This window comes from Dermacentor silvarum, chromosome 9, assembly GCF_013339745.2.
Source record: "Dermacentor silvarum isolate Dsil-2018 chromosome 9, BIME_Dsil_1.4, whole genome shotgun sequence".
NCBI classification, from domain to species: Eukaryota; Metazoa; Arthropoda; class Arachnida; order Ixodida; family Ixodidae; genus Dermacentor; species Dermacentor silvarum.
Genome location: NC_051162.1, coordinates 120,992,026 through 121,011,093, shown reverse-complemented (window position 1 = coordinate 121,011,093; position 19,068 = coordinate 120,992,026). Strand labels below are relative to the sequence as shown.

Sequence of the window (19,068 nt, the reverse complement as noted above, 5' to 3'; positions counted from 1 at the left end):
GCCTATGCCAGTCGCCTTCTTTCCTCTTCAGGGTGCAAATTTTCGATCACAGAACGCGAATGCCTCGCACTAGTTTGGACTGTCGGAAAGTTTCGACCATACTTGTTTGGCTGCACCTTTTCGGTCATCACAGACCACCATGCGACCATGCGCTTTGCTGGTTGTCTTCCCTCAAAGATCCGACTGGACGACTTGGTCGCTGGGCACTGAAACTGCAAGAATACAGCTTTGACGTCACTTACCAAGTCTGGCAGACTGCACCAGGATGCGGACTGCCCATCCCGTCATCCAGTGGACCCTCCCGACTTGTCAGCGCACGATTCGGACGCCTGTGTCTTCGCGATATCCGATTTATTCGACATACGCAGCGAACAGCTCAGCGATGCCGATTTGTGGTCAATTATCCGCCGTCTACGCTCTCATGACTGTGCCCCGTCCCTACAATTATTCATGCTTCGTGACGGCATCTTATACAGACGCAACACCAGCTCCGATGGCCCAGAGCTTCTACTGGTTGTTCCCGAAACACTCCGTTCCACTGTCCTTCCTCGAACAGCTTCATGATGCCCCAACCGCTGGACATATCGGAGCAACTCGCACGTACGATCGCGTTCGGCGTCGCTTCTTCTGGCCAGGCCTCCACCGCTCTGTGCGCCGATACGTTGCTTCTTGCGAGTCTTGCCAGCGCCACAAGCATCCATCCTTGTCGCCAGCCGGTCCTCTTCAGCACATCGACATTCCCGGTGTCCCGTTCTACCGCGTCGGCCTTGATCTCATCGGGCCATTCCCAACATCTCTGACTGGGAACAAGTGGATTGCCGTCGCTACGGACTACGCGACACAATACGCTATCACGCGGGCACTACCGACAAGCTGTGCCACTGACGTAGCGGAATTCCTACTTTACGACGTTATTCTTCACCACGGCGCTCCTCGACAGCTGCTGACCGACCGTGGTCGCTCCTTTCTGTCCAAAGTCGTCGACGACATTCTTCGTTCGTGTTCCATCCGTCACAAGCTAACCACTGCCTACCATCCGCAAACCAATGGCCTTACCGAGCGCCTCAACCGCACGCTGACCACAATGCCCTCCATGTACGTGTCCTCAGACCACCGTGATTGGGACAGCACCTTGCCTTATGTGACATTTGCCTACAACTCGTCACGCCATGACACCGCTGGCTTTTCCCCCTTTTATCTCTTGTTTGGCCGCCATCCCACATTGCCCTTCGAGACTCTTTTACCATCACCTGTGCACCCTGTTACCGACTACGCCCGCGATGCAGCTTCTCGGGCTGCAACGGCTCGCCAAATTGCCAGGGATCATCTTTATGCCTCCCAGCTGTCCCAGAAGGCCCGCTACGATAGCCATCACAGAGTCGTTATTTACTCTCCGGGCTCTTTGGTCCTACTCTGGACGCCTTGCCGCCACGTTGGCTTGTCGTCAAAGCTTCTTTCCCGATAGTCCGGACCTTACAAGGTCCTACGTCAGATCACTGACGTCACGTACGAGATCACTCCATTGGACAGTCGATCATCTGCCGCGTCCGCCACTGATATCGTGCACGTTTCCAGCCTTAAGCCTTATGTTGCTAGACACGATCCTACTGCTCCTTAAGCGCGCCGGGTTCTATGTTACGCGCTATGCCGAGCATAGAAGAATGCGCCAGAAAGACGATGAAGACGACGATCGGGGGCAGCGCTCGTGCTGTTGTTCTGCCATCTTGCCTGCAGCCGTCTCTCTCTATATATATACAATCTCGTAAATATAATTTCCTATCCCTTTTTGCTACTCTCATCCCCGTGGCAATATCTTCAAAAAGCCTCATACTGCTAATGAATAAGGCTACGGCTTCTTTCTAGTTGCTGCCATACGGTCTAAAAGGCATATTTCACTAAAAAAATTTGGACTGAGCAGCCCGTGTCAGTTCGCCAAACAGATTCGTGATGTCTGTTCCTCAAGAAACGAGCAGCAGTAAATTGTACGAGTTGAACGTGTGCCACGGAACAGTGAATAAATATTGGTACATTCCTTTGCGTATTCAGCAAATGGCTGTAAGCCTCAATTAGTTTTACTTCAAATTATCGCCACTTGAAATTAACCGGTGAAGAACGGCCTAATTTTGAGAAGCAGTTAAAGGAATAAGTGGTGCTGGTTGAATCTGAACTAGTGTCAGGTCCTCGTGTTACTGCCGAGCGTTTCTGTGAAGAAAAATGAAAAAATATATATACCATGAGCTGCTCGTCATAAGCAAACACGTTTTAATGGGTTAAAATCAAGGTAAATGTAGCAGTCATCTGTAGCAGACATATAGTGAAATGCTCGTTGCACCACTGCAGATATGGTATCCTAACTGGATTTTTATGTGCTATGTTTATGCGTTTATGCTTTTATTAGTCACGTGCTATTTATGCTTCTTTTATTAGTCCCTCAATCTGCAAAGTCTAGACCCGCGCATGAAAAACACGCAATGGGCTGGTCTGAGTTTCTTCGGCTGGCACTGCAGCGTTGCCCTTGAGAAATAAATTGTCGTCTAGGAAATAAGCTCTTGGAATAAGTTTGCGCAAAGGATGACGTAGTAAAAATCTATTTGAGATGACCGTCATAAGTATACAAGCACAGGGAACAACGGCGAACAAACGGAAACACTGCAGAAAGCGCCGGTACAGCGCCCGAACGGCAGCAGACGACAGGGGCGAGTCCGTGCCCTGACGTCACGCGAGCGACGCTCTCAGCGCCCCTGTAGGTTGTTCTCGGGGCTAATACTGCCTGTACGCAGGTTTAGTGACGGCGCGTAGTTTGTTTTCGTTTTGAAACGTAAATTCAATAAGTTGTAGACAGTACAGCATAAAGGTCATCGTGCGTACACGTCAATAAAATTGACAGCAACTTCCTCGCATGGTTTATTTTATCCAGTAATTGGTAACTTTTGTTTCTCGCTTCGCTTTCTACCGGCTCCACGTTTCAGGTCAGTTAAGATGCGGCTCGGTCGACGAATGATTGACGTTATCGCTTCTCGGCCTTTTGGGCTAAGATCAATTGTGTAGTATCTGTTCTTATCAGCTTAATATCTGATACGGCCCTATTATGGGTCTTTCGATATTAAATGAATTTTTGTAAGGCGGCGCCGAGTGCGGGGCTTGCCCCACCGGCGCCACGGGTCGTCCCGGCATTGCACTGCCGTCGGGTGCGGCCCACTTGTGAAATCCAAAATCAGAATGAAACGCGCCAACGGGCAGCAGGGCCGATGAATTCAACGACGCCATCGAAGAAACCGCAGGTCCGGGAGGCCTTGAGACCCTCCAACATCAGGGAGGAGTAAATTTCATCGCAGCTGTCGCGTCCGCAACAGCCGCCGTAAAACTATCGTTCTGAACGGCGCCTCGGTCCCAGTCGCTCAAGTCGGACCACGAGTCCTCTACATTTCCGCCTTCCGAGTTCCCCCGTACGTGGGAGACGCCACACTCGCAGCCGCCCTGTCTACGTATGGAAAAGTTCTCGCAATTCAAGAATCGCAGTTCAAAGGAAGACCGACAGTCGGTACCGGCGTAAGGGTCATTCGAATGGAAATGGCGAAGCCCGTACCAAACTTCCTGTCCGTTCAAGGCCACCGCATCATGTTTGACTACCGAGGAATTCGCAAGGTGTGCTCAAGGTGTGGAGCAGAGGGCCACCTTGGGAAGACATGTGAAACGCCACGTTGCGAACGCTGCGAAGTCTACGGTCACGAGACTGCCAAGTGCACGTCCCCGTGTCGCCGCTGTTCCGGGAACCACGTCACAGCGGATTGTTTCCTGCCCAGGTCCTACGCTGCTGCAGCCGCAAGCGCCAACATCCCCGCCAGTATCGAAGACAACGACGGCCAACCAGATCAAGACGAAGTACAAACGCCGCTAGAAGGGCCACGCCATAGTGAACTCTCCGAAACCGCGTCTCGCTCTGAATCTTCAGACAGCTCGGAAGACGAAGATTTCCCACCGCTACCCTCTACTGAAAGGAGCACCACCGAAGTCAGCGCATCAGAGACAGACTCCAGCAAGACGACCTCTCCTTCGGAGCACGAAACAGACGCAGCAGATTCCGCAACGCGCGAAAGCGTTGCCGTCAACGAGCCCACCGACGAGCCGCGTCCTTCGGTTGACCGAAGACTCCACTCCCAGCCCGAACAGACGCCGTCACCTGGCATCGGACGTGAAACCGGACTCGCTCAAGCCAGGGGATACCAAGTGCCTCGAACAACGGACGCGTCGTTGATGAACCCAGTAAGTCAAGTAACCGACCTGCTTCTTAAGGCAGAAGCAATGGACACTGATAAACCAGATATAAAGCGAACACGCGAAGCAGAAACGGACTCGAGCGGTTCGCAGAAAAATGGTAGATCTAAGATTCCAAAAAAGCTGCGCGCATCGGGTTCCGCCGTGGGCGGAACCCTTTAACTAGGCCTGTAACATGGCGACGTTTTTCGCCTGCATCATGGCGGCGGTGCATTTCCTCTCTCTGAATGTTCAAGGGTTTCGGTCCGTCGACAAACAGAGAGAGGTGTTGCACTTCGCCCGAGCGCGGGGCGTCGACGTGCTTTTCTTGCAAGAATGTAATTTCCGGACACGCCTCGACGTGTCAAACTTTACTGCCCGGTTTTCTGTTGATGCTTTCTTTTCTCTAACAAATGCTGTGTCTTGTGGTGTAGGAGTGGTGTTCTTAAATCCCCATTTTAGAAAGGGAGCCCATTGCACGTACGGTATCGACGGTCGCACGTTAGCAGTTGACTTTTGGCTGTACACGAGACGCGTTAGAGCACTGGCGATATATGCACCCGCACGCCGATCCAATTCCTCAGAATTTTTCGATTCATTAGACACGTTCATGTTCGAGCCTTACCCGACGTTTATCGTCGGTGATTTCAATTGTTGCTTAAATGAGGACCGCGACACTCGCGGACCCGGGCGGTCCCGTCACTATCGCGGAACGCGTGCGTTGCGTCGGCTTGCTCAGCAATTTCGTCTTTCCGATGCGTGGGTGCAGTTGCATGACGACGTATTCGGGCCAACTTGGGAAAGAGGCAGGTCAGCAAGCAGGCTAGACAAATTCCTTTTTCCGCCTGAATTAAGCTGCTACCTAGACAATTGTGAAGTTTTAGCCTTTCCAGCGGGAACACCCCGCATCTCAGATCATTATCCATTGTCGGTACATCTAGGATCTCGGTGAGACCATGCCGAAAAGTGATTTATGGCGACTAGACGCCAGCCTGCTCACAGATCCCGAGAGCATCGCATCGATAGGCGCTTCATTAGCAGACCTGGTCGAGCGTAGCGCAGAGCACCGCACTTGGGACGATTTCAAGACCGCGTGGCGTCCGATACTCACCCGAGCAGGACGTGACCGAAAAATGCGGATCACCCACGAACTAAATGAAATTCTTAGACGTATGCGAATTGTCCGCAATGCAGACAGCCTCACGTTTGCGATGCAAGACTACCTTGACTTGTTGAAGGCTAGGTACGAAACCTTGCTCCGTCAGTCGTCCAGAGCTGCCAGTATTGCTACCACCCAGGGTAAACCTTTATCGGATCCAGCCGTGCTCCGGTACATACGGACAGGATCGGCTGAGGACAAAGGGCCTACTAGAATTCCATATGTCACGCTCCCAGATGGTGCTCTTAGCGACCGTTCGTCCGACATATGTACTGTCTTTACCAAGCACGTAGCCGAGGTGCTCACAGCCAAAGAAGGCAGCTGGGACAGGGATGATTACAGCGATAGACTTAGGGAATTCTGTCGCGACCTGCCCCAGGTATCAGAGGACATCTTACAGCGTTTATGCGAGCCAGCGACACCTGAAGAGCTACGTGCAGTGGTAAAAGATATGAATGCTTCTTCTGCGCCCGGTCCAGATGGCATTCCAATCCAGTTTTACGTGCGATTTTTCGACGCCGTGAAAGAATCGCTTTTGTCAATGGTCAACACCTTCATAGTAGATGGCATTCGGCCCGACTCTTTCCGGGACAGCCGGATAGTCCTCCTGCCCAAGCCAGGCGGCCAGGCCTCAGACCCACGCTCATGGCGGCCGATTACGTTACTAAATGCAGATTACAAGATTGTCTCGTCAATGCTTGCGAAAAGAATGAGCAGCGTTCTTTCCGACATTATTAGCCAGACGCAGATGTGTAGCGTTCCAGGTCGATCAATCTTTTCGTCTTTAGCATTGACGAGGGATCTTTTTACGTTCGCTTCTAGGACACATATTCCAGGCTATTTTGTATCGCTTAGACCAAGCGAAAGCTTTCGATCGCGTCGAGTACCGATACATGCTTGGGGTACTGGAAGCTTTCGGCTTTCCCGTCGAATTCGTAGACAAGATCCGCCTCCTGTATTCAGGTTTAATCTGCGAAACTGCTCGTAAACGGCCGTCTGAGCGATTCCTTCCCCGTGACTCGAGGCCTTAGGCAAGGTTGTTCAATGAGCCCTCACCTGTTTGTTCTTTGTCCTCGATCCTTTGCTTGCGTCCGCATATCACTCTGTCCGTCGATACGCGGCTTTCCATTGCCAGGCCAAGGAGACATAAAGGTGTCCGCATATGCAGACGACGTGTCCCTCTACTTGAGGAACGAAGAGAGCTACTACGCATTCTTACGTTTATTCAAGAATACGCTGAATTATCCGGAGCCCTTTTGAACAAAGATAAAAGCAAGGCGATGGCCTTCGGAAACTTTGCACCCGCCCTCGACGGAGAAGTCGAGTGGGTAGCTGCAGTCAAAGTCCTGGGAGTGGTGTTCTCACGTCCGGGGAAGTAGCGCAGGAGACGTGGACAGACCTGCGTAAGAAAGCAGAAAGGAAGGTATCAGTCGCATCAAAGTTTTCGTTGACGTTAGCCGAGCGCAGCTACATAGTGAAATCCAGTGTTTGCGCGGCTTTTTACTACGTAGCACGCATAGCGCGTCCGCCACGCAGGGCTTCACAGAGGCTAGCCACAATATGCGGTTCTTTCCTGTGGGACAACAGGACTGAACTAGTAGCACGTCCGCTCCTTCGGCTTCCAACAGAACTAGGAGGTTTCAGTCTCCCTTGTATCAGAACAATGAGCTCTGTCCTCGCATTGCGAGGTTTCTACAACCTCGTGAACGACCCGGAATACCCAGGCAGGAAAACTGGTTGATTACTTTCTAGGCACCTCCAGAAAGCTTTTCTTACCCGGAAAAAGGACAGGTCCTACGGTGGAACAGCCACCGCCATTCTATAAATATGTATGCAGTACCCTTCAGTCTCTTCGAACAGCCTTGCCTGATGTCGAGCTAGTTAGCACCCCGGCAACGGAGGTATGCGAATGGTTAGCGGTTAAGGACTTGTCGCAGGAAGAACTGCAGAGGTGCAGGAGCGTCCGCTGGCGCAGCCTGACTTCGTCGGCCGTACCCGCCGAGGTTCGCGACTTCGGATGGAGACGAGGTTGGCGCGTCTTGCCAACGCGGAACCGCACGGCAGCGTGGGGAATAAGTCGCACTGATCGCTGCCCTCAGTGCAGACAAGAAGAAACGTTGCAGCATGCCTTATTCGAGTGTACAGTATCAAAAACATTTTGGTTCCTACTGTGGCGGATGTTCCATGTACGAATACAGGCAAGAAAGCAACCGCGAACACCATTCCATGTTGTTTTGTGGTGTATAGGAGCATTTGTTTTGTGGCGCCAACGAGGATCAGCGGCAATGCAGGGGCGGCCAAATACAGCAATGTATCCGCTACTACGCCGTTTACGCAAATTGATGTACGAGCAGGCGTGCGCAGACTGGATCATTCTAAACGAAGACCAGTTTCTGCGCAAATGGTCGACAAAATTCATAAAGCCCCGTAATGGGCGCATTACTGCGCAGTTGTTGACGTACTAACACATTAACCTCTGGCAGGTCAGAACACCTGCCAGACTTGTATGCAACCTCAGTGTGTGAACTCGTTTTTCATAATGTACCCTTTTGACTGTATGTACCTGTGTTGTTAGCATTTGAAAGTTTTCCTGTACTGAAGTCAAGTGCACATGTGTATGTTTGTTGAAATAAACTTCTCTTTACCTGTTCTTATCAGCTTAATATCTGATACGGCCCTATTATGGGTCTTTCGATATTAAATGAATTTTTGTAAGGCGGCGCCGAGTGCGGGGCTTGCCCCACCGGCGCCACGGGTCGTCCCGGCATTGCACTGCCGTCGGGTGCGGCCCACTTGTGAAATCCAAAATCAGAATGAAACGCGCCAACGAGCAGCAGGGCCGATGAATTCAACGACGCCATCGAAGAAACCGCAGGTCCGGGAGGCCTTGAGACCCTCCAACATCAGGGAGGAGTAAATTTCATCGCAGCTGTCGCGTCCGCAACAGCAGCCGTAAAACTATCGTTCTGAACGGCGCCTCGGTCCCAGTCGCTCAAGTCGGACCACGAGTCCTCTACATTTCCGCCTTCCGAGTTCCCCCGTACGTGGGAGACGCCACACTCGCAGCCGCCCTGTCTACGTATGGAAAAGTTCTCGCAATTCAAGAATCGCAGTTCAAAGGAAGACCGACAGTCGGTACCGGCGTAAGGGTCATTCGCATGGAAATGGCGAAACCCGTGCCAAACTTCCTGTCCGTTCAAGGCCACCGCATCATGTTTGACTACCAAGGAATTCGCAAGGTGTGCTCAAGGTGTGGAGCAGAGGGCCACCTTGGGAAGACATGTGAAACGCCACGTTGCGAACGCTGCGAAGTCTACGGTCACGAGACTGCCAAGTGCACGTCCCCGTGTCGCCGCTGTTCCGGGAACCACGGTCACAGCGGACTGTTTCCTGCCCAGGTCCTACGCTGCTGCAGCCGCAGGCGCCAACATCCCCGCCAGTATCGAAGACAACGACGGCCAGCCAGATCAATACGAAGTACAAACGTCGCTAGAAGGGCCACGCCACAGTGAACTCTCCGAAACCGCGTCTCGCTCTGAATCTTCAGACAGCTCGGAAGACGAAGATTTCCCACCGCTACCCTCTACTGAAAGGAGCACCACCGAAGTCAACGCATCAGAGACAGACTCCAGCAAGACGACCTCTCCTTCGGAGCACGAAACAGACGCAGCAGATTCCGCAACGCGCGAAAGCGTTGCCGTCAACGAGCCCACCGACAAGCCGCGTCCTTCGGTTGACCGAAGACACCACCCCCAGCCCGAACAGACGCCGTCACCTGCCATCGGACGTGAAACCGGACTCGCTCAAGCCAGAGGATACCATGTGCCTCGAACAACGGACGCGTCGTTGATGAACCCAGTAAGTCAAGTAACCGACCTGCTTCTTAAGGCAGAAGCAATGGACACTGATAAACCAGATATAAAACGAACACGCGAAGCAGAAACGGACTCGACCGGTTCGCAGAAAAATGGTAGATCTAAGATTCCAAAAAAGCTGCGCGCATCGGGTTCCGCCGTGGGCGGAACCCTTTAACTAGGCCTGTAACATGGAGACGTTTTTCGCCTGCATCATGGAGGCGGTGCATTTCCTCTCTCTCTGAATGTTCAAGGGTTTCGGTCCGTCGACAAACAGAGAGAGGTGTTGCACTTCGCCCGAGCGCGGGGCGTCGACGTGCTTTTCTTGCAAGAATGTAATTTCCGGACACGCCTCGACGTGTTAAACTTTACTGCCCGGTTTTCTGTTGATGTTTTCTTTTCGCTAACAAATGCTGTGTCTTGTGGTGTAGGAGTGGTGTTCTTAAATCCCCATTTTAGAAAGGGAGCCCATTGCACGTACGATATCGACGGTCGCACGTTAGCATAGCAGTTGACTTTTGGCTGTACACGAGACGCGTTAGAGCACTGGCGATATATGCACCCGCACGCCGATCCAATTCCTCAGAATTTTTCGAATCATTAGACACGTTCATGTTCGAGCCTTACCCGACGTTTATCGTGGGTGATTTCAACTGTTGCTTAAATGAGGACCGCGACACTCGCGGACCCGGGCGGTCCCGTCACTATCGCGGAACGCGTGCGTTGCGTCGGCTTGCTCAGCAATTTCGTCTTTCCGATGCGTGGGTGCAGTTGCATGACGACGTATTCGGGCCAACTTGGGAAAGAGGCAGGTCAGCAAGCAGACTAGACAAATTCCTTTTTCCGCCTGAATTAAGCTGCTACCTAGAAAATTGTGAAGTCTTAGCCTTTCCAGCGGGAACACCCCGCATCTCAGATCATTATCCATTGTCGGTACGTCTGGATCTCGGTGAGACCATGCCGAAAAGTGATTTATGGCGACTAGACGCCAGCCTGCTCACAGATCCCGAGAGCATCGCATCGATAGGCGCTTCATTAGCAGACCTGGTCGAGCGTAGCGCAGAGCACCGCACTTGGGACGATTTCTAGACCGCGTGGCGTCCGATACTCACCCGAGCAGGGCGCGACCGAAAAATGCGGATCACCCACGAACTAAATGAAATTCTGAGACGTATGCGAATTGTCCGCAATGCAGACAGCCTCACGTTTGCGATGCAAGACTACCTTGACTTGTTGAAGGCTAGGTACGAAACCTTGCTCCGTCAGTCGTCCAGAGCTGCCAGTATTGCTATACCACCCAAGGTAAACCTTTATCGGATCCAGCTGTGCTCCGGTACATACGGGCAGGATCGGCGGAGGACAAAGGGCCTACTAGAATTCCATACGTCACGCTCCCAGATGGTGCTCTTAGCGACCGTTCGTCCGACATAAGTACTGTCTTTACCGAACACGTAGCCGAGGTGCTCACAGCCAAAGAAGGCAGCTGGGACAGGGACGATTACAGCGATAGACTTAGGGAATTCTGTCGCGACCTGCCCCAGGTATCAGAGGACATCTTGCAGCGTTTATGCGAGCCAGCGACACCTGAAGAGCTACGTGCAGTGATAAAAGATATGAATGCTTCTTCTGCGACCGGTCCAGATGGTATTCCAATCCAGTTTTACGTGCGATTTTTCGACGCCGTGAAATAATCGCTTAATATTTTGTCAATGGTCAACACCTTCATAGTAGATGGCATTCGGTCCGACTCTTTCCGGGACAGCCGGATCGTCCTCCTACCCAAGCCAGGCAGCCAGGCCTCAGACCCACGCTCATGGCGGCTGATTACGTTACTAAATGCAGATTACAAGATTGTCTCGTCAATGCTAGCGAAAAGAATAAGCGGCGTTCTTTCCGACATTATCAGCCAGACGCAGGTGTGTAGCGTTCCAGGTCGATCAATCTTTTCGTCATTAGCATTGACGAGGGATCTTTTTACGTTCGCTTCTAGGACATATATCCCAGGCTATTTTGTATCGTTAGACCAAGCGAAAGCTTTCGATCGCGTCGAGTACTGATACATGCTTGGGGTACTGGAAGCTTTCGGCTTTCCCGTCGAATTCGTAGACAAGATCCGCATCCTGTATTCAGGTTTAACTGCAAAACTGCTCGTAAACGGCCGTCTAAGCGATTCCTTCCCCGTGACACGAGGCCTTAGGCAAGGTTGTTCAATGAGCCCTCACCTGTTTGTTCTTTGCCTCGATCCTTTGTTGCGTCGCATATCACTCTGTCCGAACGGCAGCAGACGACAGGCGCGAGTCCGTGCCCTGACGTCACGCGAGTGACGCTCCCAGCGCCCCTGTAGGTTGTTCTCGGGGCTAATACTGCCTGTACGCAGGTTTAGTGACGGCGCGTAGTTTGTTTTCGTTTTGAAACGTAAATTCAATAAGTTGTAGACAGTATAGCATAAAGGTCATCGTGCGTACACGTCAATAAAATTGACAGCAACTTCCTCGCATGGTTTATTTTATCCAGTAATTGGTAACTTTTGTTTCTCGCTTCGCTTTCTACCGGCTCCACGTTTCAGGTCAGTTAAGATGCGGCTCGGTCGACGAATGATTGACGTTATCGCTTCTCGGCCTTTTGGGCTAAGATCAAAGCGCCCCCGGGCCGAGGAGAAGTCTACCAGAGACCTTGACATCCCTGGGGTCACGTCGTCACGACGCCGACCTCCAGGGAGATCGCCTTAGCGAGCCTGCTGCATTGGACCCGCCAACCTGCTGACAACCCGAGCGCCATCCAGCGAACGGCAGAGCAACCCGGCGGGCCCCCTTCGGCGCCTGCTGAGCAGCCCATGGTCACGGGAGCCTCCTGGATCTCCAGCGCCCCTTGTCGAGCTGCCAGCCGACCAACGAACCACAGCGAAGCCAGCGCCATCTGCTGAGCCTTCCTGCCACTAGAGTACAGCGGCGCCCAGCGCCAGCTGTATACAACTAGTCCTAACAGTCCACCACGTGTCCCGGAGGCAACGCTACCAGGAGCAACGCCCCCCACACCATGGAATCCAGCTGTGAGACCCCGTTGAGGGAAAATTGCTTTCTGTTCAATGCGCCAGACGGCGATATTTCTGTTGATGATTTAATTGATGCCATTGAACTTACTGCCGGCGACGACAGTGTGCTGGCACTCCAGCACATGGGCGGCGCGAAATTCCTAGTGTGCACGAGAACTGCGGCACAAGCCACTAAATTAATGGTCGCTGAAGGATTTCGCGTCAACCATGTGCGAGTGCCAGTGGAGGCCGTAGGCCCACCAGTAACTTTTGTGAACGTGTACCGCTTACCTGTCTATGTATCCAATGAAGTTGTAGCAGCGGCTTTGCAACCTTATGGAAATGTCAAAAGTGTAGCGTACACGAAAGTGCTAAACAGACAAAACAAGCTTAATGGTGTCCGAGTCGTACGAGTTGAAATGTGTAGGCCGGTACCCAATTTCATGACAATGCAAGGGCACCGAGTCATGTGCGAATACCGCGGAATGAGAAGGGTATGCGCAAGATGTGGTGATGGCAACCACATGGCTACCGCGTGCACGTCGCCATATTGCAAACGATGCGGTGTCTTCGGACACGAAGCCGAAAGTTGCGACGAGGAATGCAGAAAGTGTGGAGGCCGCCACGCTACAAAAACATGCTTCCGTGGGAAGGCATATGCGAAATCAAATGCAGGAACGGTGTGGCAACACACGCCCCCCGAACAAGCTCCGGCCAGAAGCGCCCGAACTGATGCAGAATTCCCGCCACTAGAAACGAACGCAGCCTCAGGCATGCAAGTGCTTAAGCCACGAGGCCCCAATCTGCCACGGAAAAAGACAAGCTATTGGGACGGAGAGAGTGCTGGAGACAGCACAAAAAGCATGGACAGCAAGCCAAATGAAACTGAAGAAACGTCTACAAATGAAACACCGGCCACGCCCACATCAGATAGCGAAGGAGGCCCAACAGAATCGCCTCCAACAACCGACATGACGTCGCACCAAACGACAGATGAAAAGAACAGTCCAAATAACAATAACGCGGAAAAAGTTGACGCATCCCAAGGCATGCCCCAAGGTGCAGACCAAGTACGAGGTAAAGATACCGAGACAAGACATCAAGGAACATACAACGAAGATTCACCAATAATCAGTTGTGGGCGTTACGTCATCCCGGAACAGGAAGGGAATAAAAGCACGCTCCCTCCGAAAGAGATAAAACACACAAGCGACCAGACGACAGTAAAGCAAGATAAGGCAGCCAACATAGGCGCAAGCGCAAGCTCAACAGAAAACCAAAAAGAAAAAATAAGACTCCGATCACGCTCAAGGATAAGAGGGGAAAGCAAGAATGGAAACGCACATAGACAAGAGAGCAACCAAGAAACCCTAACCACGCAAAGACGCCCCAAATCAGAGACAACGGGCAGTGATAGCGAAACCAGAAAAAGAGCGAAAAACAAAAAAGCACGTAAACACTCTCCGACACGTGACAAAGCAGCGTCATCGGCGAGTGAAGATGACATGGACGTAACAACGCAAGAAGAAAAGAGCAGGGAAAACCTTCTGCTCTAAGCCAACACCAAACGACACCATCAGAAACAGCAAGCATGAGCTGTAGATTAGATTGGAAACACGTATGACGTCACAAGAGATAGTACACTAGAAACGCACGTAAAAAAAAAAAAAGGCTAAAGAGATAAAAGAGGGTCTGCGCCACGAACTAAGAAATGTAAATGTACGAGCATTTGTGTATCTCAATGATGCGGTGTAAGGCTGTGCATAGCAATAACACAATTTTTTTTTTTTTGAATTTATCATGTTTTCGGAAGAAAGAAACAATTTGAATCCAAATGCACAATGAGGCACAAGACCTCACCCTTCCCTAACCCTCTGGACAATTATTGGTATGCACAGCCGAGAACTTTGCCCGAAAGCAAACAAGTGTTTTCAGTATATAAGAAGGTAGCAAAGCCCAAGTGCTTTCTATTGATCGAAAGTTAAACATCCGTATAGCTCTCGACAAGTATACACGATGTGAACATTGAACTTAAGTGCCACGTGGCACTCTACACACCACAATACAACATGACATAACACACAAACAACACACATAGTAACAACCACGCTTAAGCATGCGTCGGTCCAAGGAATTCTCCCCCCCCCCCCCCCCCCCCCCCTTTTTTTTTTTTTTTTTTTTTTTTTTTTTTTTTTTTTTTTTTTTTTTTCTTCCTACACTAGCTCCCAACCCCTGCACGGCATTCGACAATGGGGAAGTTAAAATTAATGTCTTTTAATGTAAGAGGCTTTAGAAACATAGAAAAACAAAAAGAAATAATCCTATTCGCCAAAAACAATAACGTAGACATACTGTGCTTACAAGAAACCAACTTTCGAACAACCCGAGATGTAATAGAACTTAAAAACAAATTTCAATTCGACGTCTTTTTCTCCTTGACAGACGCACGCTCTTGTGGCACCGGTATAATATTCATATCTAACAAATACAGACAAAGTGCACACTGTACATATGACACAGAAGGGAGGGTAATTGCAATGGATATATTTGTGGACGGGAAAAGAGTACGAATCATTAATGTATATGCACCAGCCACAAGAAATCAAACAAACACATTCTTCAAACAATTAAAGAACTACATGTTAGAGCCTCGCGAATATATAATTCTAGGAGACTTCAACTGTGTCCTCGACTCGAACCGAGACATAAGAGGACCAGGACAAGGAGGATCCACGTACAACTCCAAGGAACTTAAAAAGTTACTATTACAGAATAAAATGTCTGATGCGTGGATAGTTAAACACGGAAACAATTATGAGCCAACAAGAATTTCACGAATAACCACAAGCAGAATCGATAGAATTTACACATCCCCTAAAATAACACAAAATCTAGAAGACTGTAGAGTACAAGGACTGCCACAAGAACTTGCAGATAGAAGTGATCATAGACCCATTATTGTAACAATAACAGGGGAACCAGGTAGATTAAACAACCCAAATACATGGAGAATGAACGTTACATTATTACAAGACATAGAAAGTATAGAAGAAATAAAGCAAGCACTACAACACTCAGTAATGGACACAATACAACACAAAAAGAAAGAATGGGATGAGCTTAAAATAGAATGGAGAGAAATACTAGAAACAGCCGGGAAAAATAGATGTAAGAGAATAACTAACAAACTAACAGAAATCTCCAGAAGGATACAAATCATTAAAAATGGTGGAGAACTAACTTTCACCACACAAGAGTACTTAGAATGCATGAGAATGAAATACGACGAAACCCTAAGAGAAGCTGCCCAAGCATCTAAAAAAGCGACGCAACAAAAACTAGCAGAAGACGAACTTGCAGATTTAACGTATGCACAAAACAATGACATGAGAAGCACCAAAGACAATAGAATAGAGAAAATACAAACCATAGAAGGAACTATAACGACAGATCACCAAAGAATTGAGGAAACACTAGTCCATCACTTCACACAACTTTTCCAAACCGAGAAATCAAGGGAAATAACAGAACTGAAAAACATGATAAACTCCTTCTGTTACAACTGCCCCCAAATAGATACAGACAGTGACTCCTTATGCGCACCTGTAACAATGAGAGAACTAGAAAATACACTCAAAATAATGAAGCAAACCACAGCACCAGGACCAGACGGTATTATAACGGGTTTTTATAAAACATTCCTCAAAGAAATTGGCGACACATTACTGGAAATGATTAACAACTTTATTATCAACAAGCACAAACCAGCTTCCTTCAACATCGGACATGTTACATTAATATTAAAAGAAGGGGGTGACCCCACAGAAACAGGTTCATGGAGACCAATTACACTACTCAACACCGACTACAAAATAGTAACAACACTCTTGTCCAAACGGCTAACAAAACTTCTTCCATACATAATAACACCTTATCAGGCTTCATCAGTACCAGGAAGGTCCATCTTTGCAACACTTACACTAATTAGAGACAGTTTTGCTTACATGCAACACAAACAATTAAATGGATATTTTATAACAGTAGACCAGTCCAAAGCATTCGACAGAGTCGAACACGACTACCTAATTACACTACTTGAAACCTATGGATTCCCCCCAGACTTCATTCAGTGCATAAAACTTTTATACACAGACATACAAAGCAAAATACTAATTAATGGGAAATTAACCACAGCAATAAACGTAACAAGAGGCGTAAGACAAGGGTGCGCATTGTCAGCACCACTGTTCATTCTAACCTTAGACCCGCTCCTCAGGCAGGTTGCCGCAAACAAAAAGATAAGAGGATTTCCTATGACTGGACAAGAATGTGTCAAAATAGCAGCTTACGCTGATGATATCTCCCTGTTCGTGAGAGACTGTAGTAGCTTTTGTGTCTTTCAACAAGTCTTTCACGAATACGGAGGTGTTTCAGGTGCACAATTAAATAATAAGAAAACCAAAGCCCTCACATTCGGATACCCAACAGAAGCACTACCTCCAGACATTCAGATATTAGACGCGGTCAAAGTACTAGGTATCACTTTTGAAAACAAAGGTATATCCAATAGAACATGGACCGAAGCCTGTACAAAGGCAGAAAAAGCGTGCCAAGAAGCAAAGAATTATGGCCTATCAATGAAAGGGAAAATAGAAACTATAAAAACTAAAGCATGTGCCTACGCGTTTTACGCAGCAAGAATAGCAACAATGCCCACACAAACAGCAAACAGAATAACAAAAGCAATCACGGCATATCTGTGGAACAATAAACCACCAACCGTAAGGAAAAATCTCCTCTACCTAGCAGACAACAGAGGAGGCCTTAGCCTCCCAAATGTAAAGAAAATAGCACACATCCTAAGCACAAAAACAGTCCAAGTACTAACAGATAACACAAAATACATAGGCAGACCTCTTTTAATATATTGGTTAAGCACACTAAGAAAGACGTTTATTACAGAACCATACGTAGGACCAGTCGCAGAAAAACCACTTCCGTTCTATAAGAAAGCAGTTGAAACAAAGAGAGAACTCAACACCAAAACCCCGCAATTACAACTTAGTAAGACACCACCAATCCAGTTCAGTGAAGAACTAGCATACATCACACTGACAAAGGAAGAAAAACAACAAGCTACAACAGAACAGTGGTCACACATAAAACGAATAAAAATGCCTAATGAAGCTAAAGAGTTCGAATGGAAACGACAATGGGGTGTACTTCCCACACGCCAAAGGCTGGCAGCCTGGGGCATCGTCCCGAATGAGAAATGTCCCAACTGCCAGGAAATAGAAACTATCAACCATGCACTTTTTGATTGTAACGCCGCCAAGGCAACATGGCAATTAGCAAATAAAATGGTACATACCGGAAAAACCCCAAAACCGACACAAACACGAACTCGCAGTCTATTACACATATTAATAATGATGTGTATATGGAAAAGAAGGTGTTTAGCCGAGGCGTCCGGGAAGCCAGTAAGAGCCACTTACCCTACAATAAGGAAAGCCAGGCTGATAGCCTGGAAGTTCGTAAATGAACAATATAAGAAGAACAAAGAAATGAGATACCTGCAAAGGTGGCATACACGCTTCCTAATAGGAAAAGACAACGAAATACAAATGAAGATCACTCAGTTTTAACATAATCTATAATGCCCCCCACACTAATTACAATGACAACAATGTAAACAGTAAACACATTATTAAATAACTTATTATTACGAGAAAGTGTTATTTATATAATTGTGTATGGAGACATGTATTGACAAATTTGTGTGTTCTTGATAATATATGCAATGTATGTAATATATATGTTCATGAATATAAGTGTACAAGTATTGTATATAAATGAGAATATGTAATTAAAAATGTGTTTACTTTCCAAATATATATGTACACTAAGAAATGTGTAAATATGTACTGTGTAAATGAATTGCCCTTTTGTAATATGTAATGTAACATATGTAATATACGTGTGCATGAACATAAGTGTATAGAATTGTATTAAATGACAATATGTTCCGTAGATATATATGTACACTAAGAAACGTGTAACGATGTACGGTGTAAATAAATTCCCTTTGTGTAGTATCTGTTCTTATCAGCTTAATATCTGATACGGCCCTATTATGGGTCTTTCGATATTAAATGAATTTTTGTAAGGCGGCGCCGAGTGCGGGGCTTGCCCCACCGGCGCCACGGGTCGTCCCGGCATTGCACTGCCGTCGGGTGCGGCCCACTTGTGAAATCCAAAATCAGAATGAAATCCATACTTTGTGGACTAAGCTTCTACGAACACTTTTTCTGCTGAGCCTCGTAGTGCACCGGTTGCTTGTTAATTGTCGCACTCGCACGTGCGAACACATGACAGGTAACGGCCTCCAATATATATTCAGCCGTGTCCTTTTGATTGTCATTGCGTTCGTAACACTCTCTTTAGACAGTTTTAGTTACACGTACGTAGAGGCTTTGCGTACGCAGACTTCTACGTGTAAGCAGTGCGCATGCGCAGAACGTAACGGCCGCGCGCTGGTCTCACGGACGTACGTGAGATTCGATTTTTTACGTGCGTTTCTTGCGCACGTAGACAGCTTCGCGCGGGGGTTTCGCGAGATCACGAACAAGCGATAGCGTGCTGAGCGCGCGCACATGGCTTGCATGTAAACACGGCGACAGGATGACTGGTCATATATTTCATTCCATCTCAACGATGACAGCAGATAACGCTTGCACAACACACTTCCGGGCATTGCGGAGGACGATGAC

General features: G+C 48.7%; 1 protein-coding gene, 2 non-coding genes and 1 pseudogene across 3 annotated transcripts; all 4 read left to right on the top strand.

Moving 5' to 3' along the window:
* The first annotated feature begins 3,009 nt into the window (after positions 1-3,009).
* On the top strand, positions 3,010-3,204 carry LOC119465431 (U2 spliceosomal RNA). Its single transcript, XR_005194866.1, has one exon. It is a non-coding gene; the product is annotated as a U2 spliceosomal RNA (small nuclear RNA).
* Positions 3,205-6,265: 3,061 nt separating this feature from the next.
* Positions 6,266-13,893, top strand: LOC125939897 (uncharacterized). Its single transcript, XM_049655419.1, has 3 exons — positions 6,266-6,376; positions 11,398-13,368; positions 13,879-13,893. The coding sequence occupies exons 2-3, from the start codon at positions 12,304-12,306 to the stop codon at positions 13,891-13,893; spliced, it is 1,080 nt and encodes a 359-aa protein (XP_049511376.1). The 5' UTR covers positions 6,266-6,376; positions 11,398-12,303.
* LOC119465447 (U2 spliceosomal RNA) lies at positions 8,023-8,211 on the top strand. Its single transcript, XR_005194874.1, has one exon. It is a non-coding gene; the product is annotated as a U2 spliceosomal RNA (small nuclear RNA).
* A 4,479-nt stretch (positions 13,894-18,372) lies between the features above and the next one.
* On the top strand, positions 18,373-18,547 carry LOC119465440 (U2 spliceosomal RNA; annotated as a pseudogene).
* The last annotated feature ends 521 nt before the right edge of the window (positions 18,548-19,068 follow it).